This window comes from Balaenoptera musculus, chromosome 14 (genome assembly GCF_009873245.2).
Source record: "Balaenoptera musculus isolate JJ_BM4_2016_0621 chromosome 14, mBalMus1.pri.v3, whole genome shotgun sequence".
Taxonomy (NCBI): Eukaryota; Metazoa; Chordata; class Mammalia; order Artiodactyla; family Balaenopteridae; genus Balaenoptera; species Balaenoptera musculus.
Window position 1 is genome coordinate 21438154 of NC_045798.1, and position 16375 is coordinate 21454528.

Consider the following 16375-nt stretch of genomic DNA (forward strand, 5'->3'; position numbering starts at 1 on the left):
ACCGCAACAAAGAGTAGCCCCTGCTCACCACAACTAGAGAAAGTCCCCGCGCAGCAATGAAGACCCAATGCAGCCAAAAATAAATAAATAAATAAGTAAGTAAAAGTTCCATTAGATAGCACTATTGATGATGATGATGATAATAATGATAACGATAATGATGCTGTGGACACACAGTATGTGCTCTGTGTCTATTTGTGGTCTGGGTCAGGAGAAGCACTTAGGCGTATCTCTGAAGGCTCAGAACTCCTGGGAGGACCCCAACTCCTCTTCCTGGCCCTCCCTGCCCAGCCTCTGATGTCCCCAGAGGTAACTGGGGCCCCTCACGTTAGAGGGATTAGGGCGAGAAAGGTGACTGGTGAGAAACAGGCAGGATTAGAGGCTAATGAGAGGGCAGTGGAGGAACCCAATCTCTGCATGCTGCCCACCTGGCAGGAAGTGGGTGTAGGTGGCAGCTGGGGGCTTTGCAGAAAGAGGCTGGAATGTGAAGTGGGGCGGGACCGGGGTGTGGAGAGGTACCTAACTGCTCCTGAGTGCACGTGGCAGGCACCCTGGATGGAGGGAGATCGCCAAAGACGGCCCCCCTTCTCCTTCTGGACCCAATTCTATCGGGCCCAGAGCAAGGAGGTGTCAGCACTAACCCACATCAGCGTAAAGAGGTCCCAAGACAGCCCAGGAGTGAGGACCAAGAATGCCCTGGGGGTAGGGGACCTGGGACAGCACTGGGAAGACGGGCTTGAGTTAGCCCAGCTGTTGGGTCCGAGGCTAGACCAGGGGAAACTTTCAGCCCGTGTGGACCCCCTCAAGGCCTGGAAGATGTGGCCATGTGGCTGTACTGTGGTCTCAAGCAGATGCACTCCTGGTTTCTTTATAGACAGTCATTGACAATGTGGCCTCTGCCCTCTTGGAGCTTCTGACAGCTGGAGAATCCCTTAGACGTGCATGACCCTTGACAGTCTATATCTCAAAGGACAGGGAAGCCTTCTGGGCTTCCCTCATCACCTGGCACAAGTGGTGGACGCCCCTCACTGATCAGATGTTTAAAATCCCAAGAAGCACCCTTACCGCCCCAAGGGCATCAACATGCCCCACCTCTCCCTTAGGACCCAGGGGATGCGAGGTCCTGGACAAGGACCCTTGTGTCCCCATGACCTCAGCGATGAGAAGGGAGGGAAGCAGGGTTGGGGGAGCTCAACCCTTCCCCGTATTGAAGGTGAGGGACCAGCACCACAGGATAGAATTTGAAAGACAGGAAAAGCAGCATCAGCCCTGTGGGAAAAAAAAACCTTTAGCAAGGACACCTTTCGAGTTCCATTTTTCTGCCCCAGCCTGTCTCCTCTTGAATATGGACATTTGTTGCAAAAAGACATGAGCCTCCCACCCCGACAAAGTGAATGAACTGTTTACTAGACTAAGTCCCTGACTCCTAGCCATCAGAGCAGGGTGAGGGTGATGTTTGCAGAACCGTAGGTGCGGGGTCTCTTCCTTAGTGAGATGGGGAGACTGAGGGTCGGAGAGAAGGGGTGCCTGCAGGGAGCAGTCCTCACTCCCCCTGAAATCCCCCCTTCCCTGGAGGCCTGGGGAGCACTGAGGGGGGTTCTACAGGTACCTAGCCTGGACTCCCATGCCATGGGAAGCCGCCAGCCTCATTTCCTCCCAGCCTCTTCCACCTGGCAGGGGACCTCTGACACGCCCTCCCATGCCTACCTGCCTCCCCCCACCCTAAACTATCCCAGAGCCAAGCACGGGACCTCACTTAATCCCAATTATGTAATGTGCAACCCAACAGTTGGCCAAGGAGGAGGTGCCTGGAGCCATGCCCAGGACGGGGGGCAAAAGGCTCCGCTTGGTCAGGACCACAGACCAGGCTTGGCCTCTGCCTGCAGTGGCCTCCACCCCTCCAGCCTCACCCAGCACCATGGGTGGCCGAGTCGGAGACCTGAGCCCCAAGCAGGCAGAGACCCTGGCCAAGGTGAGAGCCAGGGGAAAAGGGCTGAGAGGAGGAGGGAGGGCGGTGGCCGGAACACTGCCCCACTCTGTTGGCTCAGCAAGTCCTTGACATTGTCTCTTTGCCATCACCTCACCCAGGGTTGGGTCTCCCAGTGCTCGGTGACATCAGCCCTGTCCAGGGCAGAGGTTGAGGGAACAGCACCACTTCCGGGCAATAGTGTGGGTGCCAGATCAAGCCTGACTTCTCATCCAGGAGCCAGACCCAGAGACCTTTACCTGACATGCCCCTCCCCATCTCCCCTTAGGTGGGAGCTGAAGATGCTGATGGTCTGCACTCTGACTGTGTTCCCTTTCACTCCCCAGGACCCTGAAAGGTGACCTGTCTGTAAGAGCTGAGAGATGGAGTAGAGTGTGTTGTCATCCCCACGGTCAATGGGGAAGAGGATGGATAATCACTAACCATGTTTTTGTAGAAAATGGGATGGAAAAAAAGACAGAAGCCTTGGTGGGCTAACACATGAAAAGAACTAAGAATACATTCATACTCCAATCTACTTACCCACCCATCCACCCATTTATCTTTTCTTCCATCCATCCTCCTACTCCCACCCACCCGTCTATCTATCTTCTCACACACCCATCTCTCCTTCTGTCCATCCACTATTCATTGATTTGTCCTTCCTTTTTTTCCCATCCATCCATCCATTCTTTCTTCTTTCTTATTTACTCACCCATGTATCCTTCCTTCCATTCACCTACCCATCCATCCACCCACCCATCCTCCATCACTGTGGGCCAGACTGCACTGGAAGAGAAGGAGGCAAGACGAAAACAATCACTGAGTCTGGGGCCAAGGCTCAGTGTGAAAACCTCTTCAATCAACGTCTCTCTTCCCAGTTAGGAGAAAATGTCCAGGATGTGTTGCCTGCCCTGCCCAACCCAGATGACTATTTCCTTCTGCGCTGGCTCTGAGGTGAGGGCAGAGGTGGGGGAGGTCAGAGTGAGGGGGCAGTGAGAGGGCCCTTGTCCCAGCTGCTCCAGAAGGACCCAAGGCTCTCAGGATCCGACCACACCATCTTGCTTCACATGTTCAGATGCAGGAGAGGGGAGGGGACAGGAAAGGGAGGTCCCACCCAGGCCCTCAGTGCCTTCCATAGCCCCCCACTGCCCTCCATAGCCCCCCACTGCCCAGGACCAGGGCAAGATGACTGCAAGGCAACCTCTTTCCCACCTCATGCCTTCTTTCCATCTTCTCACAGCTCAGAATTTCGACCTGCAGAAATCAGAGGCCATGTTCCACAAGGTGAGACCCATCCCCCTCCCTGGAAATTTGGCAAGGGGCTTTGTGGGGGCAATCCCTGCCTCCAGCCCCTACCTCCATCCCCTCCTCAGGGGTGCTGGGAGCCCAGTGAGATCTTACCACTCAACTCCCTTTCAGTACATGGAGTTCCGGAAGACCATGAACATTGACCACATACTGATTGGCAGCCCCCCGAGGTGAGCCAACACCCACACACCCCCCAGTCTCTTACAGACTTACCACCCGAGCAGTCTCTGGATCATCGGGACCATGAGTGGAGGGTAGCAAAGACCATGAGTGTGCAGGCACCTCTCCTGTAATAATTATGAATATTTCCTGGGGGCTTATGAGGTCCAAGCCTGAGTTAAGACTTTATCTGCATGATCTCATTTAATCCTCACAACCCCATGAAGTGGGTACCGTTGTCCCCATTGTACACATGAGGACACTGAAGCCCAGCAGTGGTTAAGCAGCCCACCCAAAGTCCCACAGCCCCAAGGTGGAGCTGGGATTTGAGCTCAAGCTTGTCTGTCCTCCAAATCTAGGCTCTTCACCACCACAGTTAGCTCATGGATCTGAGCTCTCACCCCTAGGGCCTTGGTGAAAGCATCCTGTCTAGGTGGGAAAGAAACTTAGCTCACCAAGAAGTTGGGGAGAAGAGTCCCACCACTGGCGTCTTAGTAAAGCAGTGGTCCTAGTTTCATTTGTGGAGCACAAGCTCTGAGTCAGGCACTGTGTGATCTTGGGGACTTTCCCCAACAGAGGAGGGGGAATGGGGCTCAGATAGGTGGCGTCACTTGCTCAAGGATGCACAGGAGGGAAGCAGTAGCATCTGTTTTTGAACCAGGTCTGTGACCTTCAGAATACATGTTCTTCATCACTAAGCCCAACTCCTTCCCATGGAAAGGGACACGGGAGACACTGGGGGCAGAACTAAGGAGCCCAGAGGCCTCAAGCAGGCACGGCTGAGACCTGCCTTGGCCATGTACCTGCTGTGAGCAAGACCCCCTCCTGCAAGCCCCTCAGTTTTCTCACCTGGACAGTAGTGCTGCCCTCCAGCAGAGAGACAGTGCTTGTACCATGGTGTGTGTTGGCTCAGGCCACCCACGGCAGCCTGGTCTGGGTATCTCTGGGAAGTGCATGATGCCAAGTTTCGTGTGTTTGTCCATGCCCAGGTGATCCAGAAGTGCATGCCTGGGGCCCTGTGTGGCTATGACCATGACGGCTGCCCTGTGTGGTATGACATCATCGGGCCACTTGACCCCAAGGGCCTGCTTTTCTCCGTCACCAAGCAGGACCTGCTCAAGACCAAGATGAGGGACTGTGAGTGCATCCTGCGCGAGTGTGACCTGCAGACAGAGCGGGTGAGGCTGCCAGGGGACGTGGTCCCAGGAACACCCCTGTGCTCTCTGCTGTCAGTCAGAGGGCTCTGTGGTCAAACACCAGCTCTGCCGCTTCTCCGAGCTGGAAGAGTTTGCCACCTTGGAAAGTGGTAACTTTGGTGGTGGTAACTTTGCCACCTTGGAAAGTTACCTCACCTCTCTGAGCCTGTTTCCTCACCTATAGAACAGGGACAATAATAATGGTCGCAAAGATTAAATTAGATAATGCAAGTATATGGCTGGCATACAGGGCCTAATTCATATTTCTCAGAATGCTAGCTACTGTTATTACCTCTGAGTCTTTGCCCCTGTTGTTCCTCTGTCTGGATAACCCGACCTCCAGCACACACACTTCCGTCCCACACTTCCTTGGCTCTCTCCTATCTATCTTTCAGGTCTCAAACTGTCACTTTCTCTGAGGCCCCCGTCTGGGTTAACGTGTGTTTCCACAGCTCCCATGTTGTCCAGCTCTCACTTCAGGACCATGGGGATCTGGTTGCTTGTCAGTCTCCCCAACCAGACTGTGAACTCTTTAAGGACAAGAACTCTGGATTATTGAGCTACATGCTATACTTTCAGTGTCTGGCTCAAAATAGGTGCTTAATAAATATTAGTTGGACAAATAGAGGGATGATTGGCTGAATAAACAGCAGTATGAAGGGATGGATGGGTGAACTGATGAGTGGGTGGGTCAATTAATGGATGGATGGATAGACATGATGGGTGGATGGATGATGAATGATGGGTGATGGATGATGGATGGATGGTGGATGGATGGGTGGTAAATGCATTCACTGTTTTGTCCACTCATTCATCTGAGGGCAGAGTAGGAATCTGGGAGAAGCCCTGAAGGGTCATGTGCTGGGGTCACCATCTCCCAAGTTCTGAGCCTGCACCCTGATCCTTGCTCTCATCCTCACAGCTGGGGAGGAAAATTGAGACCATCGTGATGATATTTGACTGTGAAGGCCTGGGGCTGAAGCACTTCTGGAAACCCCTGGTGGAAGTGTACCAGGAGGTGGGGAAAGGCCCCTGGGCACCCCTGCTTGCTTTAACGACCAGCTTGGCCTGCTGTGACCTTGCTGCTCCCTCAGAACCAGGATCTGGTAAAAGGTGGTGGCCTTCCTGGGCCCCATCCCTGCAGCTCAGGACCCAAAGATATGTTCGCTGGAAGATCCCACAGAGCAGGCCTCAGGGACAACACTGTACTGAGACCATAGGGGCCAGCTTCAGACAAACCCCGCCCAGCCCTGTCATCCCTAGCTCTGTGACTCAGGGGAGTCACTTTATCCCTCCATGCTTCATTTTCCTCACTTACAAAATGGGGATACTGATTGCACTTCAAAGGGATGTAGGGATATTTCAGTGAGTTGTTATGTAAAGTGTATACACAAGTGCTTGGCAAATAGTGAACGTTTAATAAACAGTAAACGTTTTATTTACTATTACATAAATTATTATTATATACTACTGTTGCTATAACATTTGCTGTAAAAATGATTATTGTTGTGTAATTACTATTAGGGTATGGTTGCAATAGTCTGGGGTGAGATTTCCTCCAGGGGCCATAGAGGTGATAGAAAGAAGGGAAGCCCTCCACAGCCCTCTGAATCCTCCAGAGGGGAGGTTGCAAAGGGAATGGGGGTAGGAGGAGAAGAGGTGTGGGCTCTCATGGGGTCTTTCTTGGTTCCACAGTTCTTTGACCTCCTTGAAGAGAATTACCCAGAGACCCTGAAGTTCATGCTCATTGTGGAAGGTGTGTGGCAGGTGACTTCACTCCCCTGTGCCTCCAGTTCCTTATCTGCACCCTGGGGACAATACTAGCACCTTTTTCCCTGGATAGCAGTGAGGCAGGTTGGTTGCTTGGCTGCATGCAAATCAGAGTGCCTGAAACAGAGTAACTTCTCCATAAATGGTAACTTCTATGGTTGGCTTTACTGCAAGAAGAGGCAGCTCCAACCTCAGTTCTTCCAGGAATCCCCCCTCACCTTTCCCACCCATGTTGATCTCTCCCTCCTCAAACTGCCTCTGGCACTGGCAGCTGGTGCAGCTCAGTCTGGCCTTTCCTGTCAACTGCTTTCTGGGGCCTCCAGTTGTCTTGTGTGTATTCATCCTGTTTTCCTTGGGTTGTCTGCTCCTTGAAGGCAGGGCCTCTGATTCTCCACTTCTGTTGTATCCCTCACAGGCCTGGGGCCAGGTGGAAACTCAGTAGGTATTTGGGTGGTGGTTGTTTGGGTGGGTGGGTGGATAGAAAGATGGATGTATGTTTGATGGTTAACTGGTTGATTCATTGCTTAGTTTGTTGTCTATTTGGCCAGTTGTTTAGCTGGCTGGTTGACTGGTGGTTAGCTGGATATCTGGTTGTCTGGTTGGATAGCTGTTAGCTTGGTAGACTGACTGAGTGACTAGTTAGCATTTTGATTGCCTATGTGGGTGAGTGGCTAGTTGGGAGATTGGTTGGTTGGTTGGCTGATTTGTTGCTTGGCTGTATCTTGGATGGTTGATTGCTGGTTGTTTGAATGGTTGGCTGGTTGGTTATTTGAATGGTTGACTGACTGGAAAAGGCGGTTGGTTGGGCAGTTAGCTGGTTGTTTAATTAGCTGATTGGTTTACTGATTGGCTGACATGTTGATTGGTTGTTTGACTATTTGGTAGGTTGGCTCTTTGATTGGTAGGCTGATTGATGGGTTGGTGAGAAGGTGAATTGATTGGCTATTTTTTGGCTGGTTTGCTGGCTGTTTGATACATTGAATGATTGATTGGGTGGTTGGTTAGTTGGCTGCTTGTTGTTTTAGTTGACCAGTTGGTTGGATGGTTTGTCAGATGCAGGGCATTGGAACTTGCCAAGGTAACTCATGATTCCTCCACATTGTTGGCTATGACTGTTATGGAGAGAGTGGCCCAGTGGAATTATCTTTTCCCCATTATACTTGCTTATATCTCTCCAGCCACCAAACTGTTCCCTGTGGGATACAACCTCATGAAGCCCTTCTTGAGTGAGGACACTCACAGGAAAATTATAGTGTTGGGAAATAAGTAATTCCAGCTCCATCGCCTAAGCTCTACGTATGAACTTTGGAGTAAGTTTGGTCCATCACCCTCTCCAGAGATCCACACATCACCTAAAGTCAGAGGCTCCTCCTTCTCAAAGATGAAATGGGCCTTACACTATAGAGTCTATCCTGTTACCTCTGTCTTACTTCCTGCCATGCATCTTTGGTGACTAAAGCCTCCACATCTTTCTCCTTATCAGTTTCAGTTTGGTTGCTAGTCAACCTCTGGGCTATGGGCATCAGTTTCTTTTCAACACTCATCACCTCAGTGCTTCTAAAGGCAATTTGGGCTGAAGAGGATGAGGAAGAAGAGCAGGAAGAGGAGAAGTGATTCAGAGAAGGAATGCTCAGTAAGAAGGGACTGGATAAGTAAATAACAATGCATCCATTTGATGAATTATTGGGCAGCCATGAAAAGTGATTTGATGTCATGGGAAATGTCATTAAGTTAAAAGAAAAATAGATTATAAAGTGGTGTGGATAGTATGGTCTTATTTTTATAAAAACAAGAATATATTTCTAGAAGGAAATACAACAAAATAATTTTGTGGTTAGCAAGAAATCAGGTGGTTTATAATTTTTTTTTATATTTCTGTACTTTCTAAACTTTCAGAATTACATGTATTACCTTTATAAGTGGGCAAAAAAAATGTTTTAATGATAGAAAAAAAGAAATAGAGAAGAGAAATAATTCTTAAACTCAACTGGTGACCCTGAGCTTGGAGGATAACATCTCATAATCAGAATGATCAGATCATCAAATCAGGAGATCTGAGGATCCAGGGGGATGGGGATGAATCTAACAAATCCCTGTTTTCTCTCCCTTTCTGATACCTGAGTCTCTGCCTCTGCTTAGGTCCACTGGGGTAGGGAGCTGGGTGGATCACAGGTAGCCCCCAAATTCTGGAGCAGTGTGGGTAACTGCCACACTCCAGACCCACATCCAGGCCTCTGCCCCATTTGGTGGTGCACAGGGTTCTGTGCATTTGGCTGTGAGATGCCAGGCATTATGGTCTTTCTTCTCATCCCACTGGTATCTCCCATGGCCACAGCAGGGGATAACTTGAATTGGTTATAGGGCTGGGGCCATGGTGACACCCCAGGATCCAGAACACTTAGAGCTTTGCATAGGGCATGAAGAACAATAACGGGCATTATGATTGTGGTGATTAAGCAGCAGAGAGGGGGAGGTCCTTTCAAAGACCCAGGGCTGTCCCTCTCCACCCAGAGGTCTGACTTGTGTATGCCACTTGCACACAGTGTGGCCCCTGACATGGTCCTTGACCTCATTAGGCTCCTTGAAACAATTAAACAACTCTAATCTTGACTGCTCATGACTGGGAGACCCTCAAAAATGTGCAAACCCATCAGCCAGGGAAAAGATGTTTCTATAGCAACACAATGCTGGAAGACATTTCTGCAGCCTAAGGCCTGGGGGCCTAGGGAATGGGCCCTGGCAGCCTAGCTCCTGTAGGGCTTCTCCCCAAGGTCAGGTCCTCCTGGTAGGAGGGGGGCTGATGGGTCCCCTCCATGCTCAATAGTCACCCTTCAACCCCTCTCCCCACAGACAACTGGAAGGAAGGTTTGCTGAAACTTATCAGTCCTGAGGAACTGCCTGCCCAGTTTGGGGGGGCCCTGACCGACCCAGATGGGGACCCCAAATATTTAACTAAGGTATGAAGAGCCCCAGAACAGGGGAGGGTAGAGGAGTAGAGCTGGGTTCCTTTCTCACCCACTCATTCATTCCACAAATGGCTATGGAGAAACCCCTGTGAGCCAGGTATTGAGTTAGTCCCAGCCCTGCCCTAACAGAGCTCTCAGCAGCTGTGCAGGCAAACAGGAAATGGGGAAATTTTGACCCAGAGGGATGAGCTGGAAGGGGAAGTTCCCAGAAGAGGCCCTGATTGAGGATGGAGGGACACAGGAGGCTTCCCAGGGTGGGGGGATGGGTAGGGGAGGACAGGATGAGCAGGATACTTCCAGGAGATGGGGAAATACCTCAGGCAGGAGAAACAGCATGAACAATGCAAGAGGGGGGGAGCAAGCCCATCTTGCTCTGTGTCTGCAAATCAACTATGGTGGGGAGATCCCCAAGTCCATGTACATGCGGGACCAGGTGAAGACTCAGTACGAGCACTTGGTGCAGATCAGCCGCAGCTCCTCGCACCAGGTGGAGTACGAGATCCTGTTCCCAGGCTGTGTCCTCAGGTAAGGAACAGGCCACCGACCCACCCCTGGCTGGGCCCTAGCCCCTCAGGGACCCTTCAGCCTGAGCAGCGACCTGTTCCCCTCCTTCCCCCAACACAGGTGTCAGTTCTCATCGGACGGTGCAGACATCGGCTTCGGGGTTTTCCTAAAGACCAAGATGGGGGAGTGGCAACGGGCTGGGGAGATGACGGAGGTGCAGCGCAGCCAGCGCTACAATGCCCACCTGGTGCCCGAGGATGGGAGCCTCACCTGCACGGAAGCTGGCGTCTGTAAGTCTGCCCTGGCTGGGCCCCAGACCTGGAAGGTTGGAGCCACCTGTGCCATGGTTTATAGGAAGAAACAGAGGGGTAGTGACCACCCCCCTCACGGACATACACCCTAGGTCAGTGCCATTCATCCATACAGTCACTCATTCGGTCCACACTTGAGAGCACCTATCGTGTGCCAAGAGCCAGAGACAGAAGGGGTTGAGAGCACTCAGGCCGCAGGACACAGGCAAGGGACAATAGGGCAGTGACATTCCCCAGGAGGAAACTGGGGCTCTGAGAGGTAAATCAACTTGCCCAGAGCCACACAGCTGAGTGTGGTACCAGGGTCCCACTTCAGCCTCGTGGTAGCTGCATAACCCTGAGCAAAAAGTCTTACTGAGCACAGGTTTGCTCACCTGTGAAGCAGAGGCTACTCCTACCTCTCGGGTGCCTGTAATGAGGCAGAAGGCATGCACAGGCCTCGCCCTGCACCCCACTTCATCAAGGGGCCTGGGAGGCCTCTGATGTGCCGAAATGCCCCCCTGGCACACCTGTCATGTGACTGTCCAGGTGTGGACACAATGGGAGGCAGTGGCTATTGTTCTCATTGCCAGTTGGTGCAACTAAAGTCAGGCTGGGCACATGCCAGGAGGAGGTCAGTTTCTGTTTACAGGCCCTGCTCAGGAATGGCAGTTCCCATGGGGAAGGGAACAGGAGTCGGGGGAACTTGGTCCAGCTTGGCAAACACAACAGGTGGGAACACAGCCCGTTCTCCCCCATGGCCAGGGCAGGGCGCAGGGAGTGTGAAGCCAGGCCAAACTACCCATCTGTCCATCTGTCCCCCCAGATGTCCTGCGCTTTGACAACACCTATAGCTTTGTCCACACCAAGAAGGTCAGCTACACAGTGTAGGTGCTGCTCCCGGATGAGGGCATGCAGAAATACGACAAGGAGCTCACCCCTGTCTAGGCAGCTCCCTCACTTCCCAGAGACCCCTGACCCTCTGCTTTCGGTCTATATATCCTACTCTTCCCCCAGAAATTGCTCAGTAGTCCTCTTGACTCTGTGACACTAGTAAGTAAAGAAAAGGCTGCCTTGGGGAAAATGCATATACTGTGGTCAGGTCAGGAAAGGTACGAGAGGCACAGCTTTGGAGAATGCCGAGGTTGCAGAAAAGGAAGAAGCAAGGGTAAAAACAAGTGGCTGTCCCTGAAACCCAAAAAATAGCAAAACGAGTCTCCTAGCCTTTGTCCTCACTTCTGAGGCATTTGTGTGCTTGAATTTTTTCTCCATGAGTTATCAGCAACCTGGGTTGGAGATGTATCTAAATTCTTTTTACTGCTACTCCTTATGTAGTATATGCTCAATATATACTTGTGAAGTTGAATGGAGGTAGGGAGCAAGTGATTCATGGGTGTGCAAGATAAGAAGTACTAGGGGAGATTTCAGCACCTCGGACAGGGACAGAGCCGTGGAGGGGGTGGACTCTCTTGGAGACCCAGGGGACCCAGCCCCCAGATCTATGGCAGTGGCTGCCCCCTTGGGTAGGTAGGAGCTGCCTAGAGAAGGCTTCGTCTGACTCAGAGCACACAGCTTCCCCAACCCATCTCTACCACCCTCGCCGCCTTCCCTTGCAACTCACAGCTTATGTTTTAAGCAATTAAAGGCACTTTGCTAGAAGCAAAGGAAGTCACATCTGGCTCTAGCTGCTGCCTGGCGATAATAAAAAAAACCCACAGCTGTCATTCGGTGAGTGCTCTCTGTGTACCAAACACAGTGCCAAGTGCTTTATGAGTTTAGCCCATTTCACTCTCACGCCTGCCCTGAGGCCACGTATCATGGTCACCTATGCATAAGGAAACCAAGGCTCAGAGAGGTGAAGTCACTCACCCAACATCATACAACTCTTTTTTTTTTTTTTTTTTTTTTTTCTTTTTTTGGCTGCGCCACACAGCTTGCGGGATCTTAGTTCCCTGACCAGGGATCGAACCCATGCCCTCTTAAGTGGCAGATCCAAGACCTGTTTTTTTTTTTTTTTTTCACTCTAAAGACATTGCTCTTAATTGCCCTATAATACTGCTTCCTAAGACCCTACTTTTACAGAGAAGGAGAGAAGGAATGACTTGTTTGTCCTAGATCGTCCAGTGGAAGTGTCTTGGATGTCACCCTCTCCAATCTCAGTTTGTGGGCAGAGGAGGTGTTATGCCCATTGGGCAGCTGGAACAATGGAGACCCACAATGCTAATTAAGCAGCTCCTCCAAGGAAACTCACAGCAGAGGGGGCAGGGCTTGTGCTTCAAAGCCCAGCATCCGGTCCACTGTTTGCATGGTCTCTGAGAAGCATGGCCTCTTGCCACCCACCAAGACCCTGGGTGACTAGAGGAGACACCAGGGCCCCAGGACGTTCTTGCTCCAGGGACATGGCCTCAGGGACATGGAGCTGCTGGCTTGAGCCCCAGGTCCTGACACATCTCTTGACAGGAGTCGTCGAATTACACAGAGACTGTGGATGGTTGGGAACCAAAGGACTTGAGATTCCTTGGGAATGAGCTGAGGGCCGAGCCCGCTGGGGTGAGCCCACCCATGGGCAGAACAGGAGGCCTGACTCTTAGACTAATCAAGCTAATGTTCAACAGCAGCTAGTACTTTCCATCTGCACTTATGGACGCATTTTATAGATGAAAAACAGCTCCCAAAATGCACTGGCCTTGTTTCCTTCAGCCCATGGGTGGCAGAAATAGGACTGGAGCTAAAGGCACCCTCCTCCCACCACTAATTCACGTTACTGCAGCAACTTGCCAGAACAGGACAAGACTGCCGACTCTCTGAGGTGGGGTCTGGGGTGGGGGTGTGGATAGGAAGGAGGAAAAGAAGAAAGGTTGTCAGATTTAGAAGAAGAAAAAAGGCAATACTTGGGACATACTTAAAATGTATTGTTTATCTGAAACTAAAATGTAACTGAGTGTCCTATATTTTATCTGGCCACCCTACAAATAAGGAATGAGAGAGAGGAGAGGGAGGCAGGGAGGCAGAGAAGAGGAGGATGGGTTCATACTCTTGGAAGATGGTGGCAGCAGCTGCAGTTGGGGCAAGGATGTCATGGGGGGAGGATGGCTCAGCCCCAGGGATACAGCGTGGAGGGACAGGGGGTCTCACCCTTGCCCCTTGAGGTAAAGACCCCACCCCCAGGCTGCAGCAGGGGCAGAGGATGAAGGGGTGGACCCTTTGCACCCTTGAGGCTGAGGCAGCTGTGAGCAGTTCTGTTGGATTATCTGCATTTGTCTAAGCTCCTCTACTGCAGCTCACAGACCCCATTTTGAACAAAGGGGGAACTTGCTACCAGGAGGCAGGGGCAGCGCAGAGAGCTTAGGCTAGGACTGGAGCCAAGAACCAAAAAGTGCCCCTTGGTACCTGTGGATGCCCAGCCACAGCAAACCCACTCCTACTCCGTAGCCACAGTCGGTGGGAAGCAGCCCTCCAGCTCCCAGCCTCCAGGTCTCCAGTCTCACCCAGGGGCAGGATGCTTTGCTCCAGTTCTGAGTGTCCAGGAGGTGGCTGGGGAGGGAAGGAGACCCCACTTAGCCTTGGCTAATGGGCCCCCTCATTCCAGCAGCAGTCAGTAACCAGTATAGTGGCAGGAAGACCGAGGCCTGCAGGCTCCCCACTGTGTGCGAAGGGAAGTGAACTCCCAGTTCCCACAGCCCAGAAATGCCAGGGAAGAGACGGGGAAGGAAAGACCTCAGCTGCCCTTGGGAGGCAAAGATGGTGACCACAGCCTGTTTCCCTTAAAAGAGGGGGTTCAAATTTGGCAGCTGAGGCCGAAAGTCTGGGCCAGTTAACCTTGTAGACCCCAGTCCAGGGCAACCTTCTGTCCTGATGCTAATTAGGCACCAGACCCCATCCTCTTCCCCAGGAACCCAGCACTGCTGCAGCCTTTCCAGAGAATCCACTTTCACATCACACAGTTAAGGTCAGCTTTGCCCCCCAGCACATGGTACAAACACACACAAGTACCAGAGGGAGTTAAGACCAGAGCACTAGAGAAGTAGAAAGCTGTATTGTGTGTATATAAAGGGTGATTTAGTGGTCTTCTGAAGGGCCCCCTGACTCCCTGATTTCCTCAGCGGTTGTCTGGGACACTCCATCAGTCTCCTCCTCCAAAGACGGTCTCTCCATTGCCCTGGCCACAGGCTGCCTCTCCTCGGTGTCTGGCCTGGTCCAGGCCCGCCTCAGTGTGTTCCCCAGCCAACCTCGAGGGCAGCTCAGCTGGAAAGCCTCCAGCACCTTCCTCAGGGACAGCAGGATCGGGATCTACAGCAGAGTGACGCAGCTGACGGCCAGAAGCACTGCCAGCAAGTCCTTCCACGTCTTACAGGAGGCCGGGAAGCACCTCAGGGCTGCCCAGTGGTGTGGGGCAGGCCGTGCGGGGTAGCTAGAAGTGACCCTGAGCCCACAGTTACTCATCAAGGTAAAAAAAGAAAAGCCAGGAGCAGGCAGGGAAGCTGGAGATGGGACAGGGCAGAGGGGACAGGACCACAAACGAGTGTCTGTGAACCTGGATGGTGGTGGGACCAGTCCTCTCAGTCCTTTTTCTGGTTTTCCTGTGCCAAGGAGAGGCCACCTACATTTCCAGGATAAGGATTTCCCATGATGTGGGTGAAGCATCCAGCTACGGAGCTAGCTGAGGCCTTTCATCTCTCCCAGTTACCCAGCTTCCAGAACCCAAGGCCTGTGCGTTATGGCGGCCAACACTTTCATTTCAGAGAAATGGGGAAGGAGTTTGCCCAGGTTCCCACAGCTTGAAACAGGAAGTACTCACCTGTAGGAGGTGGTGTTGTAAAAACAGGATTTCTGGCCAGGCTCAAAGGGTCTCTTCCAACTCCAGATGCTCAGCCAGCAGATGGTATATACTTAAGGAAGAACCTAGGCCCCCAGCCCCAGGTGAGAGGGCTCCTCTTGAGCTCCCATGCCCCCCAACACAACCACCTGTGCTGAACTACGTTATGCCTCATTTATCCAACTGGGCACTGCAGGGAGAAGCCAGGTCAGCCTGTGACTGTCACAGCCCCAGCCCATAATAGGTCCTTAGAGGGAGAGAAAATTCTTCTCCTGATTTTCCTTTACCCATGGGCATTTCCTCACTGCAACCCTGGTTTAGAACAGGGGCAGATTGGAACCCATGGGTAGTTTCTGCTATAGGGCACTGGTTAAGTTACAACTCGACCAGACTGGAATTCTACATAGCTGTTAACATTCATGGGAGAATACAAAAATGTATTCTCCTGGGAATTCCCTGGCAGTCCAGTGGTTAGGACTGCATTTCCACTGCAGGGGGCATGGGTTCAATCCCTGGTCAGAGAACTAAGATCCCACTAGCCATGCGGCATGGTCAAAAAAAAAAGTATTCTCCCGTGCAGAGAAATGGGATATTCAGTGGGAGGAAAACAAATTCTATCATGGCATATGCAGACCTATTTTATAAAACACTAACTTAGTATATGCCCAAGGATTGGTGATTCTCAGGGTTTCAGGATTTTCATTTTCTGTTCTATATATGATTTAACAGTTAACATTGAGAACAGCTCTTAAAAGGAAGTGAGAAGTCAGTGTAGCGTATGACTCTTATAAAGAGACGTACAGACAGGAAATTCTAGTGTCATCTTGGGATAATCTCCAAGCAGCGTTAATTGTCCTTTGTGCATCTGTATCTCCCGTGATGGAAGTATCTTACTGTAAAGAAAGGAAGCTTCAAGTTGCCCCAGGCTGCCAGCATCCTTTGGGACAGTCCACAGTGCCCAGGTTCCTCCATCCTAATCACATCTATCAAAATCTCTCTGGGGTGAGTGGGCCTTCCCAGCCCCCCGTGCGATCCTTGGGCCAGGCTTGATCCCAGACTTGCTCCTGCACATGCAAATGCGAGACCCTCAGGGCCTTGCCTTTTGGTCAGAGCTCAGCCGAATCCAGGGCTGTGGGTTCCAAGTCCCAGCTCTGGATGCCTATCCCACTGCCATTCTCAGGGTGAGGGTTGCCAGATAATACAGGATGCTTGGTTAATTCTTTAAAATTTTAGTATAAATATATTTCATGTAATATTTGGGACATATTTAAACTAAGAAATTTATTGTTTATCTGAAATTCATGTTTAACTGCAAGGCCTAAGTTTTGATTTGCTAAATCTGGAAAACCTATCAGGGGATCCAGCACTCCTTTCCTGGGCTGACCCCCAACTCTGCC

The 16375-nt window shown here is 51.5% G+C and overlaps 1 protein-coding gene across 1 annotated transcript; it reads left to right on the forward strand.

Annotated features, from left to right (window-relative positions):
• The first annotated feature begins 1918 nt into the window (after window positions 1-1918).
• LOC118879933 (SEC14-like protein 3) lies at window positions 1919-11886 on the forward strand. The gene is given in 13 exon segments (XM_036823212.1): window positions 1919-1972; window positions 2848-2923; window positions 3210-3253; window positions 3389-3428; window positions 3431-3447; window positions 4426-4614; window positions 5555-5650; window positions 6328-6388; window positions 7581-7662; window positions 9251-9359; window positions 9727-9893; window positions 9993-10162; window positions 10989-11886. Coding segments are annotated over 13 exon segments (1170 nt in total). The 3' UTR covers window positions 11054-11886.
• The last annotated feature ends 4489 nt before the right edge of the window (window positions 11887-16375 follow it).